At 40.3% G+C, this 19,470-nt stretch overlaps 1 protein-coding gene across 1 annotated transcript in view; it reads left to right on the top strand.

The window, feature by feature from the left end:
• Positions 1-19,470, top strand: part of LOC126108247 (protein shuttle craft) — a 276,697-nt gene that overhangs the window by 104,889 nt on the left and 152,338 nt on the right. Inside the window, exons 9-10 of the mRNA XM_049913476.1 lie at positions 12,901-13,058; positions 18,110-18,327. Coding sequence (XP_049769433.1) covers positions 12,901-13,058; positions 18,110-18,327 — 376 coding nt within the window. The remainder of the gene's footprint in view (positions 1-12,900; positions 13,059-18,109; positions 18,328-19,470) is intronic.

A 19,470-nucleotide genomic window follows, 5' to 3' on the forward strand; every position in this document is an offset into this window, starting at 1 on the left:
AAAGGCGCGTCAATCTTAGAGCATGAGATATGATGACCTTAAGCCATTGACAACACACAACGGTCACGGTAGCACCTGATTCCAGAATAGCTGCAGTAGTTAAGATCTACGAACTATCCCCTGTTGACCAGGTCCCCAAAACTTAACTCGTAACGAGATCCCTTCAAAGCAAATTGTCATAACGATCGTCTATAAAGGCTTCGTACAACGAGAAGAAATGTTACGGTTGATGGAATAATAACAGATACGACCAAACTGTCTTGTCTCTTCTGCTTTATTTAACATAACTTCGTTCACAGTTTCATTTCGCATTCACCACTCATTCACCGAAACCCTTTGATGAACAGTTTTGGTTGCTTAACACCAACAGTCAATGATAATGATACAGCTTTTCTCCTTTTTATAAATTGAAGCCCGCTCTCCGTGATATAATATAAAAAAAAAAACGGTCTCAATACCGTGAGATGCGAATAGACTTATCCCAGAATTGACCGCCCTGTAGGTGTACTCAGTTTAATGACCACACTTCGCTGTCCGCTATTTCGCGTAACTGAATGTCCATTTGTTAGTCTGATTACACACTGTAGCTATTTAAAATTCGCCCCTATATTTTTCACACGCACAATTAGCACTTTGTTACTTGTTTGTTTTTTTCTAAGAGTAAACGAAAAAAAAGACACCGTATAATCGGCTTAGTCGACATAAAGCAAAACACCTTAATATGCCCAATTTCACCTCTTCTTATAGGATCGGCTACCTTACTCATTAATTCACTACATATTGTTTCCAATAACACTAAACAGGTATCGCCGTTATATTTTAATTGTATTCAAAAGCATGTTACTACTATTATGACCAACCAAATCGTCACAAATCGCGCGGCGTGCGTTTTTAATGATAACTTTACGCTATTCAATTAAATCGCGCGGCGTGCGTTTTTAATGATAACTTTACGCTATTCAATTTCCGTTACAGCTATCTTGACTCGTAATGTTACACCATCTAGCCAGAAAATTGATCGCTGGCTTCTCATCGCGAAAAAGGCGTGACAAAAACCTGTCTTTCTGGCAAAAAGGGGTAAAGTACCTGAAGATGTCCGTCATGTGGCTGTAGGGGAGCATCAACCAATTTTAGGAGAAACCTAGTGGAGGTGCCATCATTGTAGTACCAAAGCTGCGGAAAAGAGCACTCGCTGTTTTTGTACATGTTGCCAAATACCACTTTGCATAGACCCATGTTTCAGAAAATTTCGTGGCAAGTAATTGTGAACAATCATTGTAACAAGAGAAGTAAATTTATCAAATAAATAAGACATATATTGAAAAAGTTGTTTTGTCATTTAACTCCAAGGAAGGGCAGTGGTAAGAATACTTCCCTCGTTGTTGTGTGACCTCACTCTCACAGTTGAAGCAAATTTGATATTATGTATGATAGATATACCTATCTGTTAACTACTGTCTGCTCTCTATTCATTAAAAAAAATTGCTGAATAATTTTGCCCACGAAAGGGTTAAGTTTGAGTAGCCAACCTGTTGTGATACAGTGGGAGTTAACTGAAGTTGAAAGACAAATTTCTGGCTGCATCAGAATCAAAACTGATTAGCAGATGGTGGAATGCAGCTGTATATGATATGCAATTATAAATAAAATGTCTCTCTTATTATTATGTGATCAGTTTCAGGAATTCCGTTCTCATCTTCAGATGCACCTCAAGTACAGATCTGGTCAATGTTAGAAATTATTATTCCAATCACAGCTGGCTGTCAACTGAATGCAAATGTGCAAGCCCCATTTTAGTGACACAATCAGATGGCTTTATTGATGTGGCGCTTGCACACTTGCATTCGGTTGACAGGCGGCACAACTTGAATAGGTTCGGCTACAGATGACAGACGAATTGCAATGTGATAGCTGTGGTGGGAGATGCACATTAAACCAATTGTACTGTGTATTGCACATGATCACACAAGTTTGGTATTCGACAGTTGTCGCACTGTTAGGCAAGCCCATCCACCACACCAATGGATGAGAAAATCTGTGATGATAAAACCTTCGAGGGTTGACAGCCGAGTCAATGCGTTGTTCTCCAACAACATTTCGGCAAATTTCTTACATGCCAATAAAGAACTGTTAAAATGATGAAGGATCAAAAACTTATGTGGTCTATTAATCAAAACAAAATTAAAACACCAAGTTCTTCATTTGTGTGGTCATAGTGTCCATAGCTGCTTTGTAATTCTTGAGCGTATTTTTGTTCGGTCGTTGCAACTATAGAAATGCGTGATATATATAATTTTTTCCCCCCACCAGACTCATTTCGTTTTATTGAGGTAAATCATCATCAATCTGTAATTAAGTTATCTACATTCTGATTTGCTTTTAGATTGAGAAACAGTTCGTTAAAAATAAGTTGATTTGTACTTGCAGTGATTTTCAGTTGAATTCTTGCTTACATTGGGAAATGCTATTTGCTAGCACATTGTTTTTTTTTCTTTTTTTTTCTTTTTCTGCGTTAGGCACTCACAATTTTGGTCTAATTTTTAGTTGTTCTGCAGCTCTGTGCATTTTTATGTTTTTTTCACAACACACAGTGGTGTGCATAAAAGTGTGTTATGAAAAACATAAGAAATGCGTAGAGCTGCAGAACAACTAAAAATTAGACCAAAATTATGAGTGTCTAACACAGAAAACAACAATGTGCTAGCAAATAGCATTTCACTATGTAAGCGAGAAATCAACCAAAAATCACCGTAAGTACAAATCGACTTATTCTTAATGAACTGTTTCTCGATCTAGAAGCAAATCAGAACATAAATAACTTAATTACAGACTGATGATGATGCTTTACCCCAATAAATTGAAACGCATCTGGTGAAAAAAAAAAAAAAGATCATGGATTTTTGTAGTTGCAACGACAGAACAAAAATACCCTCAAGAAAGTAACCACTAAGAGACGGTGTTTAGGTCAGTGGTAACATACAAAAGTGTATCTCTTTGTAAAGTCACACAGTCAACAAAATCCTAAAAGTAGAGAGAGTAATAGCTGTAAAATGCATTTAAAAAAGGTCAAAAGGGGGAGCAGGGAGAATAGTGGCAAATGAAGTGATGTAGAGGGAACTGGAGAGTATTGCACATTAGAATAAGATTTCTTTCTTGGCTACATCATGAGGACACTAGAAACCAGATTAACAAGAATTATTATAGAAAACTCTGGAATGTGAAGTAACAAGTAGGATGGCTCCAGGAAATTAGAGATGATATGGAAGAACTAAAAATAATCATGGATGATTTGCAAAACAAAACTGAAAATCTCAGGTTCTGAAAACAAGAAAATTAAATTTAAACAAAAAGTAGAAAAATGACATGGAGTTAAAAGGGTATTTACAGATGAGAAAAGATGGAAGAACATATGAAGAGATAATGGGTAGTTCAGAAGTAATAAAACATGCACTTATCAGAGATGACAACCAGCTAATGATTGACTAAAGTGGTTCATTGAGGTTATAAAAGTAATAAATGAACACCAATACGTAATAAAAACGTAAAACCATTGTGTCTGTCTGTCTGAAGACATTAATATCCAAAGCTGCTAAACGAATTTTCATGTGGTATTCACAGATATCTTGAGCATAGTGCCACAATCTTTTTTTCAGTTTATGAATACAAACTGACATTGAATTTTTCTGGATAGGATATGTGGGTTTACTGATTTCACTTTGCGTATTAAAAACTTAATGAAATTGGTGTTCTTCTTTTGATCGGTTGCATTTATATTTGACTTCTTGCCTAGGAAAGAGTAATTTATTGACAAAATGATCCTATGAGGGTTCCATTTTTACTGAATGACTCATGCAAAGGTCCTTCTTTAGCTTCCGTTGTGAAGCATGGATGTATAGCTAGTAAACAAATAAAATCACCACAGGCCAGTTTGGTTCCACTGCTTCAGTTTTTTCTGAAAACCTAGTCTATAGCATGGCTTTTCTGAGACTGTGTTGCCTCATTCGCATGTGACAACTCGTTTATTCTGACGCATTTTACTCCTGTAGATAAAACAGTGTCTCTCGCAGAGGACCATTTCTGTGTGTTGAAAGCTGTAAGGATTTCACAAAGTTGATATTTGTCTGAATGTTCATAATACTGCAGAAACTGCACTCTTCCTACTAAGTTAATCCCTGTTATCAGTGCAATATTTACTGTGTAAACTTTACTCCTTCATCAATGGCAAATATGTTTGAATCTCACTATTCTGTGCATTGTGTCTCTCCTTGCTTAAATTACACTCCTTTCACTGCTTAACATGCTTCTACATTCAATCACCTTTTCTTTCATAACTGTCGTTGCTTTCTCCTTCCCATCATCAATAAATTTAATGACATTGACAGCAAGCCACTGTGTTTGGCAATACTCTCTCTCTCTCTCTCTCCCTCCTCTCCCCCTCCCAACCCCAATTTTTTGCTGTCTTGCATTCTTTTATCCTGTTAGTGTTTTTCATGTATGTCTCTTCCTTCTCTTAGCTGATTAAATGCCTTTGTGTACACTGTAATTCATCTAACCTCGCCTTCACAGTCCCTATGGTACTGATATGCAGGGGATCATAGTACCGGATGATCAAAAAGTCAGTATAAATTTGAAAACTGAATAAGTCACGGTAGAATGTAGATAGAGGGGTACAAATTGACACTCATGCTTGGAATGACATAGGGTCTTATTAGAACCAAAAAATACAAAAGTTCAAAAACTGTCCGGCAGATGGCGCTTCATCTGATCAGAATAGCAATAATTAGCATAACAAAGTAAGACAAAGCAAAGATGATGTTCTTTACAGGAAATGCTCAGCATCGTTGCTCAACGATAGCTGTAGTCGAGGAATAATGTTGGGAACAGCACTGTAAAGCATGTCCAGAGTTATGGTGAGGCATTGGCGTCGGATGTTGTCTTTCAGCATCCCTAGAGACGTCGGTTGATCACGATACACTTGCGACTTCAGGTAACCCCAAAGCCAACAGTCGCACGGACTCTGGTCTGGGGACCTGGGAGGCCAAGTGTGACGAAAGTGGCAGCTGAGCACACGATTGTCACCAAACGCGCGCAAGAGATCTTTCACGTGTCTAGCAATATGGGGTGGAGCGCCATCCTGCATAAACATTGTATGTTTTTTTCATCAGTCTACTGACTGGTTTGATGCGGCCCGTCACGAATTCCTTTCCTGTGCTAACCTCTTCATCTCGGAGTAGCACTTGCAACCTACGTCCTCAGTTATTTGCTTGACGTATTCCAATCTCTGTCTTCCTCTACAGTTTTTGCCCTCTACAGCTCCCTCTAGTACCATGGAAGTCATTCCGTCATGTCTTAACAGATGTCCTATCATCCTGTCCCTTCTCCTTATCAGTGTTTTCCAAATATTCCTTTCCTCTCCGATTCTGCGTAGAACATCCTCATTCCTTACCTTATCAGTCCACCTAATTTTCAACATTCGTCTATAGCACCACATCTCAAATGCTTCCATTCTCTTCTGTTCTGGTTTTCCCACAGTCCATGTTTCACTACCATACAATGCTGTACTCCAGACGTACATCCTCAGAAATTTCTTCCTCAAGTTAAGGCCGGTATTTGATATTAGTAGACTTCTCTTGGCCAGAAATGCCTTTTTTGCCATAGCGAGTCTGCTTTTGATGTCCTCCTTGCTCCATCCGTCATTGGTTATTTTACTGCCTAGGTAGCAGAATTCCTTAACTTCATTGACTTCGTGACCATTAATCCCGATGTTAAGTTTCTCGCTGTTCTCATTTCTACTACTTGTCATTACCTTCGTCTTTCTCCGATTTACTCTCAAACCATACTGTGTACTCATTAGACTGTTCATTCCGTTCAGCAGATCATTTAATTCTTCTTCACTTTCACTCAGGATAGCAATGTCATCAGTGAATCGTATCATTGATATCCTTTCACCTTGTATTTTAATTCCACTCCTGAACCTTTCTTTTATTTCCATCATTGCTTCCTCGATGTACAGATTGAAGAGTAGGGGCGAAAGGCTACAGCCTTGTCTTACACCCTTCTTAATACAAGCACTTCGTTCTTGATTTTCCACTCTTATTATTCCCTCTTGGTTGTTGTACATATTGTATATGACCCGTCTCTTCCTATAGCTTACCCCTACTTCTTTCAGAATCTCGAACAGCTTGCACCATTTTATATTGTCGAACGCTTTTTCCAGGTCGACAAATCCTATGAAAGTGTCTTGATTTTTCTTTAGCCTTGCTTCCATTATTAGCCGTAATGTCAGAATTGCCTCTCTTGTCCCTTTACTTTTCCTGAAGCCAAACTGATTGTCACCTAGCGCTTTCTCAATTTTCTTTTCCATTCTTCTGTATATTATTCTTGTAAGCAGCTTCGATGCATGAGCTGTTAAGCTGATTGTGCGATAATTCTCGCACTTGTCAGCTCTTGCCGTCTTCGGAATTGTGTGGATGATGCTTTTCCGAAAGTCAGATGGTATATCGCCAGACTCATATATTCTACACACCAATGTGAATAGTCGTTTTGTTGCCACTTCCCCCAATGATTTTAGAAATTCTGATGGAATGTTATCTATCCCTTCTGCCTTACTTGACCGTAAGTCCTCCAAAGCTCTTTTAAATTCCGTTTCTAATACTGGATCCCCTATCTCTTCTAAATCGACTCCTGTTCCGTCTTCTGTCACATCAGACAAATCTTCACCCTCATAGAGGCTTTCAATGTATTCTTTCCACCTATCTGCTCTCTCCTCTGCATTTAACAGTGGAATTCCCGTTGCACTCTTAATGTTACCACCGTTGCTTTTAATGTCACCAAAGGTTGTTTTGACTTTCCTGTATGCTGAGTCTGTCCTTCCGACAATCATATCTTTTTCGATGTCTTCACATTTTTCCTGCAGCCATTTCGTCTTAGTCTCCCTGCACTTCCTATTTATTTCATTCCTCAGCGACTTGTATTTCTGTATTCCTGATTTTCCCGGAACATGTTTGTACTTCCTCCTTTCATCAATCAACTGAAGTATTTCTTCTGTTACCCATGGTTTCTTCGCAGCTACCTTCTTTGTACCTATGTTTTCCTTCCCAACTTCTGTGATGGCCCTTTTGAGAGATGTCCATTCCTCTTCAACTGTACTGCCTACTGGGCTATTCCTTATTGCTGTATCTATAGCGTTAGAGAACTTCAAACGTATCTCGTCATTCCTCAGTACTTCCGTATTCCACTTCTTTGCGTATTGATTCTTCCTGACTAATGTCTTGAACTTCAGCCTACTCTTCATCACTACTATATTGTGATCTGAGTCTATATCTGCTCCTGGGTACGCCTTACAATCCGGTATCTGATTTCGGAATCTCTGTCTGACCATGATGTAATCTAATTGAAATCTTCCCGTATCTCCCGGCCTTTTCCAAGTATACCTCCTTCTCTTGTGATTCTTGAACAGGGTATTCGCTATTACTAGCTGAAACTTGCTACAGAACTCAATTAGTCTTTCTCCTCTTTCATTCCTTGTCCTAAGCCCATATTCTCCTGTAACCTTTTCTTCTACTCCTTCCCCTACAACTGCATTCCAGTCGCCCATGATTATTAGATTTTCGTCCCCCTTTACATACTGCATTACCCTTTCAATATCCTCATACACTTCCTCTATCTGTTCATCTTCAGCTTGCGACGTTGGCATGTATACCTGAACTATCGTTGTCGGTGTTGGTCTGCTGTCGATTCTGATTAGAACAACCCGGTCACTGAACTGTTCACAGTAACACACCCTCTGCCCTACCTTCCTATTCATAACGAATCCTACACCTGTTATACCATTTTCTGCTGCTGTTGATATTACCCGATACTCATCTGACCAGAAATCCTTGTCTTCCTTCCACTTCACTTCACTGACCCCTACTATATCTAGATTGAGCCTTTGCATTTCCCTTTTCAGATTTTCTAGTTTCCCTACCACGTTCAAGCTTCTGATATTCCACGCCCCGACTCGTAGAACGTTATCCTTTCGTAGATTATTCAATCTTTTGCTCATGGTAACCTCCCCCTTGGCAGTCCCCTCCCGGAGATCCGAATGGGGGACTATTCCGGAATCTTTTGCCAATGGAGAGATCATCATGACACTTCTTCAATTACAGGCCACATGTCCTGTGGATACACGTTACGTGTCTTTAATGCAGTGGTTTCCATTGCCTTCTGCATCCTCATGTCGATCATTGCTGATTCTTCCGCCTTTAGGAGCAATTTCACACCCATAGGACAAGAGAGTGCCCTGAACCTCTATCCGCTCCTCCGCCCTCTATGACTAGGCCGTTGGCAGAATGAGGCTGACTTCTTATGCCGGAAGTCTTCGGCCGCCAATGCTGATTATTTATCAAAATTTAGACAGTGGTGGGGATCGAACCCGGGACCGAAGACGTTTTGATTATGAATCAAAGACGCTACCCTTAGACCACGGGTTCCATGTTCCAGCAGGTCTTATATCCTCCTTTCAAGATACTGTCCATTCTGTTAAACTGCTCCTCCAAGTCCTTTTTTGTCTGACAAAATTACAATGTCATTGGCAAACCTCAGAGTTTTTACTACTTCTACCTGAACTTTAATTCCTACTCCAAATTTTTCTTTGGTTCCCATTACTGGTTGTTCAATGTACATATTGAATAACATCAGGTATAGGCTACAACCCTGTCTCACTCCCTCCTCAACCACCCCTTCCCTTTAGTGCTCTTCAATTCTTATAACTGCCATCTGGTTTCTGTACAAATTGTAACTAGCTTTTTGCTCCCTGTATTTTACCCCTGCCACCTTTAGAATTTGAAAGAGAATATTCCAGTCAACATTGTCAAAAGCTTTCTCCAAATCTAAAAAATCCTATTAGTGTAGGTTTCTCTTTCCTTAACCTATCTTTTGTGAGTATTGTCTCATGTGTTCCTATGTTTCTTCGAAATCCAAACTGATCTTCCCCGAGGTCTGCTCCTACCAGTTTTTCCATTCTTCTGTAAAGGATTCATGTTAGTATTTTGCAACCGTGACTTCTTAAACTGATAGTTTGGTAATTTTTACAGTAATGATTTTGGCTTTATAGCCATTCTGAAAATGCAAGTTGAATGTCTAATGTACCTAAATGACGCAAGCAACCATTGGGCATGATGATTATTATATACCATTAAAATGACTGACTGGTTAGCGGTGAATATTGTTCTGTTTATACATAAATTTATATAGAAAAACATTTTCAGACACTTCTGTATGCTTATTTTGATATTTAATATCCATTCAGAGAATATTCTAAGAATTACGTTGACAGATACAAAGTTTTGACCTGTTACCAAACACTACTAAAAATCGCGACGTGAGGATGAAATGCAATCTAAATGGTAAGTAATTGCGAAAATAAATTACAGAAATGAATGATAAGCTACACAACTCGTTATTAGCCCATAAATGCAAGTTGCCATTACCAAACGAATACAGAAACATTGCCCTTTCTTGTTGTAGGGACATGACAGTGACGTTGCTCTGTGCCCAGTTTTCATTTGCTGCAGCACACGTGTCTTCTCACGGTGGAGGTGGAATAAACTAGGATACAACCATTTTGTTTGCATTGGACGAAATTTGTTTGTTTTTTTTGTCTTATACATGGACTGTAGTGTGAAACTTGTTCCAGTTATCGCTCCTCCTGTGGTGGAACATATTTGCAATTGTGTACATTGCATCAATAAATTTTCGTCTTACACCCTCCACAGTTCCACAAAATGCAGCTTTGTTAAAGTCCGTCTGATTCCAACAGTCAGTTATTATGCCTCCTTGTCAGTGCTACTTTACAGCAGCAAGATTGTATGCTCCTCTTCCATTCTAACAATATGTCACAACTTGCTTTACACTCTTGCACACTTGAGTAAGAGAGAACATGCCGATGAGTGTGAAGAGAGTGCAGCACCACAGTTTTGAAACTCGTCATACTCGTAAAACTATAGTGAGAATGAAGGAAGCCCATTAGCACTAATCTACATCTACATCTACATCTACATTTATACTCCGCAAGCCAGCCAACAGTGTGTGGCAGAGGGCACTTTACGTGCCACTATCATTACCTCCCTTTCCTGTTCCAGTCACGTATGGTTCGCAAGAAGAACGACTGACGGAAAGCCTCTGTGCGCGCTCGAATCTCTCTAATTCTACATTCGTGATCTCCTCGGGAGGTATAAGTAGGGGGAAGCAATATATTCGATACCTCATCCAGAAACGCACCCTCTCGAAACCTGGACAGCAAGCTACACCGCGATGCAGAGCACCTCTTTTATAGAGTCTTCCACTCGAGTTTGCTAAATATCTCCGTAACGCTATCACGCTTACCAAATAACCCTGTGACGAAACGTGCCGCTCTTCTTTGGATCTTCTCTATCTCCTCCGTCAACCCGATCTGGTACGGATCCCACACTGATGAGCAATACTCAAGTATAGGTCAACGAGTGTTTTGTAAGCCACCTCCTTTGTTGATGGACTATATTTTGTAAGGACTCTCCCAATGAATCTCAATCTGGTACCCACCTTACCGACAATTAATTTTATATTATCATTCCACTTCAAATCGTTCCGCACGAATACTCCCAGATATTTAACAGAAGTAACTGCTACCAGTGTTTGTTCCGCTATCATATAATCATACAATAAAGGATCCTTCTTTCTATGTATTCGCAGTACATTACATTTGTCTATATTAAGGGTCAGTTGCCACTCCCTGCACCAAGTGTCTATCTGCTGCACATCTTCCTGCATTTCGCTACAATTTTCTAATGCTGCAACTTCTCTGTATACTACAGCGTCATCCGCGAAAAGCCGCATGGAACTTCCGACACTATCTAGTAGGTCATTTATATATATTGTGAAAAGCAATGGTCCCGTAACACTCCCCTGTGGCACGCCAGAGGTTACTTTAATGTCTGTAGACGTCTCTCCATTGAGAACAACATGCTGTGTTCTGTTTGCTAAAAACTCGTCAATCCAGCCACACAGCTGGTCTGATATTCCGTAGGCTCTTACTTTGTTTATCAGGCGACAGTGCGGAACTGTATCGAATGCCTTCCGGAAGTCAAGGAAAATAGCATCTACCTGGGAGCCTGTATCCAATCTTTTCTGGGTCTCATGAACAAATAAAACGTGTTGGGTCTCACACGATCGCTGTTTCTGGAATCCATGTTGATTCCTACAGAGTAGATTCCGGGTTTTCAGAAACGACATGGTACGCGAGCAAAAAACATGTTCTAAAATTCTACAACAGATCGACGTCAGAGATATAGGTCTATAGTTTTGCGCATCTGCTCGACGACCCTTCTTGAAGACTGGGACTACCTGTGCTCTTTTCCAATCATTTGGAACCTTCCGTTCCTCTAGAGACTTGCGGTAAACGGCCGTTAGAAGGGGGGCAAGTTCTTTCGCGCACTCTGTGTAGAATCGAATTGGTATCCCGTCAGGTCCAGTGAAGTTTCCTCTGTTGAGTGATTCCAGTTGCTTTTCTATTCCTTGGACACTTATTTCGATGTCAGCCATTTTTTCGTTTGTGCGAGGATTTAGAGAAGGAACTGCAGTGCGGTCTTCCTCTGTGAAACAGCTTTGGAAAAAGGTGTTTAGTATTTCAGCTTTACGCGTGTCATCCTCTGTTTCAATGCGTTCATCATCCCGGAGTGTCTGGATATGCTGTTTCGAGCCACTTACTGATTTAACATAATCCAGAACTTCCTAGGATTTTCTGTCAAGTCGGTACATAGAATTTTACTTTCGAATTCACTGACCGCTTCACGCTTAGCCCTCCTTACGCTAACTTTGACATTGTTTAGCTTCTGTTTGTCTGAGAGGTTTTGGCTGCGTTTAAACTTGCAGTGAAGCTCTCTTTGCTTTCGCAGTAGTTTCCTAACTTTGTTGTTGAACCACAGTGGGTTTTTCCCATCCCTCACAGTTTTACTCGGCACGTACCTGTCTAAAACGCATTTTACGATTGCTTTGAACTTTTCCCATAAACACTCAACATTGTCAGTGTCGGAACAGAAATTTTTGTTTCGATCTGTTAGGTAGTCTGAAATCTGCCTTCTATTACTCTTGCTAAACAGATAAACCTTCCTCCCTTTTTTTATATTCCTATTTACTTCCATATTCAGGGATGCTGCAACGGCCTTACGATCATCTATTCCCTGTTCTGCACTTACAGAGTCGAAAAGCTTGGGTCTGTCTGTTATCAATAGGTCCAAGATGTTATCTCCACGAGTCGGTTCTCTGTTTAACTGCTCGAGGTAGTTTTCGGATAGTGCACTCTGTATAATGTCACTCAATGCTCTGTCCCTACCACCCGTCCTAAACATCTGAGTGCCCCAGTCTATATGTGGTAAATTGAAATCTCCACCTAAGACTATAACATGCTGAGAAAATTTATGTGAAATGTATTCCAGATTTTCTCTCAGTTGTTCTGCCACTAATGCTGCTGAATCGGGAGGTCGGTAAAAGGAGCCAATTAATAACCTAGCTCGGTTATTGAGTGTAACCTCCACCCATAATATTTCACAGGAACTATCCACTTCTACCTCACTACAGGATAAACTACTACTAACAGCTACAAACACGCCACCACCGGTTGCATGCAATCTGTCCTTTCTAAACACCGTCTGTGCCTTTGTAAAAATTTCGGCAGAATTTATCTCTGTAATGTAACAGAGGTGCTTCGATTTGTGAAGAGTTCAACCTGCAACATTAGACTTGTACTTGCTGCGTTTCCGACATCCACTCTACGTGCAGCTGTGATATTCTCGAACTATCTAGTGTACAATAGTATGTGATATCACTGTATAACAACATGTGGATGTAGGGAAGATTGACGTGTGTGGCCGGATGCTGCAGGTCGTGTGGCTGCGGCCGGGAGAGCCGGCTGGTGGTGTGCGGGCAGCAGGTGGTGTGCGGCGCGACGTGCGGCCGCTCCCTGTCCTGCGGACGGCACCGCTGCGAGCGGACGTGCCACCCGGGACCGTGCGGCAAGTGCCAGCTGGTAGAAACCAAAGGTAGGGTAGGGTAGCAGCAAATCCTCTCCCTCTCTCCTGCACCAGGCACACTCCCAAACTCTCTTCTTCATTATGTGCCTCCATAGCCGAAAGTCATCGTTATCATCAGAAAGTAAAGGCAACGTCTTGTTGGTAGATCCATTCTTCAATCTCTCACCATCTTTGCCATTTTGTTCTCGTTGCAGCTCCTCTCCCCCTCCCGCTCCCCCTCCCGCTCCCCCTCCCGCTCCCCCTCCCGCTCCTTCTCCCGCTCCTTCTCCCGCTCCTTCTCCCGCTCCCTCTCCCGCTCCCCCTCCCGCTCCCCCTCCCCCACCCTCTCCCCCACCCTCTCCCCCACCCTCTCCCCCCACCCCCTCCCCCACCCCCTCCCCCACCCCCTCCCCCACCCCCTCCCCCACCCCCTCCCCCACCCTCTCCCCCACCCTCTCCCCCACCCTCTCCCCCACCCTCTCCCCCACCCTCTCCCCCACCCTCTCCCCCACCCTCTCCCCCACCCTCTCCCCCACCCTCTCCCGCTCCCTCTCCCCCTACCTTTCCCGCTCCCCCTCCCCCTCCCCTCTCCCCTGTGTGTGTGTGTGTGTGTGTGTGTGTGTGTGTGTGTGTGTGCTTTTAATTTCTCTTCTCTATCATGTTAATCACGGATTTTTTTCTCTTTACTTACTTTTATCATTTGTTCATTGAAATTTCTTTACAGAGAGGTCCCCAGCTGCGGGATCAACTTATTGAAATCATCTATACAGTGGTGTAGGCTAAGCTCCCAAGTTTCACACGCTGCAGGCATACACCCTGGTGAGAATTCATTTGGAAGCTATTAACGAAAAATATTTTGGAATTTCGTGTGATGCTCTTCGGCTTTAAAAATAGTGGTTGAACAGCATAACGATTAAGGTACAGGCCTCACGTGCAAGAGGTTGTGGGTAGAAATCTCATCAGGTTTTTTCAAAAAAAAATTTAAAATAATTTTTTGAAATGACTTTGATCATTACTTTTATTCAATTAATTGCATTAAACTTTTTTATGTCATTTTAAGCAACATATTAACATTTTCAAATTGCTCTTTTTTTTCTGTGTGATTTTAATGATTTTTATATACTAGTTTCAATTTAATTTCTTTTATTTTTATCAATCTATAATTTTGTCCATGTTATTCTATTTATTATTTCCATTCCTCATTTCACTTGAATTTAATTTATCTATAATCTCTTCTTTTGTTTAAATGTTCATCTGCATTACTTTGTCCATAGAAGAATAAGAATTAATGTTTCCTTGTAATTAATCATACAAAAAAGGTGCAAAATGTATATTTTGTAACAAAAGCTACATTTTTGACACAACTGCTCAATTAATATAAATAGTAAATTAATATAAATAGTAAACAATTGAAAATCCTGGATTGAATGTAACAATATTATGCAAAGGAAAGTTGCCATTCGCCATATAGCGGAGACACTGAGTCACAGATAGGCACAAAAAAAAAAGACTGTCACAAATAAAGCTTTCGACAAGTAGGACCTTCGTCAAATACACACACACACACACACACACACACACACACACACACACACACACACACACAGTCGACTACAGTGTCAGCCAACTGTTGCCACACTTCAGGTACTGTGTGGCTACATTTGCCTGAGATTGCAGTCGTGTGAGTTAGTTCTGTTTGCACACACACGTGTGTGTGTGTGTGTGTGTGTGTGTGTGTGTGTTTATTTTTGACGAAGGTCCTACTTGTCGAAAGCTTTATTTGTGACAGTCTTTCTGTTGTGCCTATCTGCGACTCAGCATCTCCGCTATATGATGAGTGGCAACTTTCCTTTTGATAATATTATTAATATAAATAGAGTATTTTGGATTTTAACCAATGCATTGGCACATTTCAAATCTTTAAATGTTATGATAGATGAATAAAAGTAGTTAAATTCATGATTACTAAGATCCGAAGTGGAAAAAGAATGATAGGAGCAAAAAATTAAAGCAGTTGTGAAACTTAGTACATTGATTAATAGGATGAACAAAGTAATATAAAAAAAGTTACATTTAATCCAATTACCCGAATGAAAATAATGAGCAAAATCATTTACATAAAGATTTAAAAATAAAATTTTCCAAAGCACCTGCAACCTCATTCACATGAAGCCTGTACCTTAAATGTTACCCTGTAGAACCATTCATTGAATGACCCTATTTTAGAACTGTAGAGTATCTTGCAAAATTCTGATTTTTACTAGCATATGAGAGCCTGCCAGGGTGGATGACAGCAGGGTTTGACACCTGGACCTTAACCTACGTCTCCATATACGAGATTTCATAAAGTCGATCCACCACTCGGGAACTCTCCTTGTCAGTGGAGGGTGTCAGCGAGAAAAAGTGTTGTAAAGATTTGAAACTGTGTGTAAACTTTGTCAGAAGTTGTTAAATGTCATCATTCTCGTATACTGAATGAATGAATTTTGTCTACTTGTGGGCTGTCAGTTTTTCTGCCTCAAGACAAATGTACAGCTTCTAACAGTAATAATTATCTTATTGTGTTGAACTTTTAACAGAAGGCTATACTTCGTAATGAGTAGATTGTGACAGCATTTTAAGTTTTTTAAAATTGACCAATAAGTATTTGAAATATTGAAAATCTGATCTTTGTTGCCTCCTATGCTGTAACTGGAACTGTGTTTGAGGATAGCGTTTTTGTAATATAGAGGTGTTAACTCCATTTCCACTTGTTATCCATCTGGACCCCTATGAGTTGGTGCACAGTGTGCTGAATTTACTGTATTATCATCAATGTCTACGTCTGGAGCTGAAAGATCATCATTACTTCTTTGACATTACAAAATGAGACCCTGTGAGACACAAACTTTAACTGTTAGCGAAATATGTCTACAGGCGGTTCACAGCTATCATTGGAGCTGTGTTGCTAAGATTGACTTTGTATCCATTGGAGTTCTTGTCATCAGCAAACATTAAAGTTTTTGAAGTGTCCTTTGGTATCTAGCAGAATAATAAAACACTATGCTGCATACATTAGCACAATATTTAGCCATTTTACTTTCAGAAATCTTCAGTTTCCTGAACAATTAAAGTGCTCAGTAGCGAAACTGCTTTAGAAAAAGGAGAAATGGATAATGTAGACAATTTTACACCTATGTCTACGCCATCAATGTCTGCTAAAGTTATTGAAAAGGCTATACATGTGAGGGTAATTGATCATTCCACTTCACATAATGTACTGTCAAATGTAAAGATTGGTTTTAGACGTGGTTTAAAAACTGAAAATGCTATATTCTCTTTTTCACTGTGAAGTATGGGACAGATTAAAGAAAAAGTTGTAAACACTAGACGTTGTCTTTGACTTAACCACAGGGATTTGTTGTGTTGATTGTAAAATATTACTGCAGAAATTGGACCATTGTGGAATAAGAATAGCAGCCGACAGTTGTTTGGTCCTTTTCATACTTTTAAGGGCAGTCAGCAGAAGGTCATTCTCCACAGTATGAGGGTCAGTGCTGGGACTGCTTCTGGTAAGTGACTGCAAGATATTTCTCTTTTCTGATGACATTAGCATGGTTGTGAAGAGTATTGACTGCAACATAGGCAGTGTCTCAGGTAGTGCAATTCAAGACAAAGTTTCTTGGCTTGTTGGAAATAAATTGATGCTAAATCACAATAAGACTCAGATTTAGTTGCTGAGTAACAATTCAACCAAAACTCACATTTTGATTATTCAGAACGGAAATACGATTAGTGAGTCTGCCAAACCCAAATTCCCAGGTGTTTAGATAGATGGTAAGCTGTGATGGAAAGCCCATGTTCAGGATCATGTTCAAAAACTTAATGCTGCTATATGTACCATTAGAACAGCATCTAAAGTAAGTGATATTCCAACAGGAAAATTAGTCTGCTTTGCTTATTTTTATTCACTTATGACATACAGTTTGGGGTAATTTTTCCCTTTTGCAAAGGGTATATTTTGGCTCGGAAAAGGGCAGTTCGAGCAGTATGTGGTGTAAGTCCATGAACCTCTCGTTGGCCCATTTTCAGCAGTCTGGGAATTCTGATAGCAGCTTCTCAATACATATTTTTCTCAATCGTGTTTTGTTGTTAACAGTATGAGCTTATTCCCAAGAATTAGCAGCTTTCACTCATTTAATACCAGGCAGGCATTTGGTTCACATCTCCCTGACTCTTGTGAGATAAGGTGTATAGTATTGTGTTACATCCATATTCAGTAAAGTAGTAAAACAATAAAAAAATATTAGCAGTAATTCATAAACTTTACAGGCAGAACTGAAGAATTTCCTCATGGTCCACTCATTCTGTTTCTTTGGGGAGTTCCTGGATAAAAATTAACCAAATACATATGTTATATTGTTGATTGTGCAACTTTTTACTTGGCAGGGTGTCACCTGTGACTCGTGTAGATTTTAACTTATCTCCTCAGTTTAGGCCTAGAAAAACTGGACAATAAAACCATAAAATAAAGCAAGTTGTTGGAAGATAATTTACATACTTTATGTTCCATAGGTTACAAGGAAGAGTGGACCCAATACAAATCCCTATGGTTCTCTCCACATGTTATGTTGCCCCATTGTGAGGGTATTTTCAGGCCAGAGATACAGTTGTTTAGTGAGACTCCCTGCTTTCTGTTATAAAGATAAGATTCCATCCGTACAAGAGGGGTGCCATTAATACCATAAAACTTAAGTTTCCCAGGTAGAATTTTATGATCCATACGGCCAATTTTTCTTGTTTAACTTTGCTAGCACTTCACTTGTAAATCGTGTATTGTTTTCTCTGTGGAGAATCCTTAATGACAACTAATCTCAGGGGCAGTTAACAAGATCTGCTCAGTTAAATGAGTAAGTATTGTATCATACACCCCTATCTTACTAACTTCTCAAAGTTAGTGTGTTTTAACATATTGCTATAAATATCTACTTCTGTTTCTAACAGAGTTTTTTCTCTTGTTTGACATTATAAGTCTTTCTGCATCAAAGTTGTTAAACTTGAAATGTGAGACACAGTACAAAGTTGGGATGCAACCTTTGCAGTGTGCTGGTGCGGCAAGACAACTCGAGAGGTACCCTGTGACTCGGACGAGGCCCGAGCCGACAGCTTCGCATGCGGCGAGGTGTGTGGACGCGCGCTGGCGTGCGGCAACCACCGGTGCGAGGCGGCGTGCCACGAGGGACGGTGTGCGCCCTGCGCGCTCTCGCCGGACGTCGTCACCCACTGCCCCTGTGGCAAGGTGGCTCTGCGGGACATGCAGGTGAGGAACGCCGCGGCTCGCTCTGGAGTTCTCAGACTGTCATTTGGAGGTTCCAGCTGTGTCAAGCAGTTCAGCCTCTGTGAGTTTTCAACGAGATTACTGCCACTTTGTTTAGCGAATGGCTGTGACATCCTCGTACAGTTTCATTACCACTTGGAACTGCACTGTCACCATATGTAGCAATATACACAGATTTTTATATTGCTTAATAGTGTGTTTGTCGACCTTTGGAATGCAGTACAGTATAGATTCTCCGTGGCATGGTTCTAACAAGTCCTGGATAAGTTTTTATATGTAATGGGAGTTTTTGTTATTCCTAAAGAATCTTTTTTTTATTAATTTATTATTTTTATTACTTTTTTTATGGAGTTCCATTTCTTGAGTGATTCTGTTTTTATATCATCAGCAGAATGTCCTTTCGTGGTTCTCTTCAGCCTCGGGAATATAAAGAAGTTGCAGGGGCCCGTGTACAATGAATAGGGTGGCTGAGGCAACACAATTATTTTGTTTTTTACCAAAAAATTCACAAACAAGCATAGACGTGTGAGCAGGAGCAGTATCATGATGCAATTTCTGTGAGGGGTTTTGTTTCAGTTCTTGTTGTTTTCTTCAGATTGCCTCACGCGAACTGTGCATAACTTCCAGGAAGTATTTCTTATTGACCATACAACCATAAGGCAGGAACTCACGATGCACTATCCCAGTGTAGTTGAAGAAAACAGAGTGAAGAACCTTCACATGTGATCAAACGTGTCGAAGTTTTTTCAGTCTTCACTCTTCAGGCAGTTTCCATTGGGACATGGGAGCCTCAGTTTTGACATCTTACCCATATACCCATGTTTTGTCACCTGCTATAACCTCTGTTAGCGGTTCTCGATTGTTATTGACTTCATTCATCAATCCCTGAGTGATTTCTACGCAATGTCGGTTTTGGTCAGAATTCAACAATCTTGAAACAAACTTTGCTGCTACATGTTTCATGACCTAAATATCTGGAAAAAATTGCATGGCATGAGCCAAGGGATATGTCAGCATGAGCAGCACCCTCTCTGATGGTGATTTGGTGATTTTCCAGAACCATTTTCTTCACTTATTACACATTGTCATCAGTAATTCATGTACTAGGGCATCCAGGACTACCAT

Source organism: Schistocerca cancellata, chromosome 11, assembly GCF_023864275.1.
Source record: "Schistocerca cancellata isolate TAMUIC-IGC-003103 chromosome 11, iqSchCanc2.1, whole genome shotgun sequence".
NCBI classification, from domain to species: Eukaryota; Metazoa; Arthropoda; class Insecta; order Orthoptera; family Acrididae; genus Schistocerca; species Schistocerca cancellata.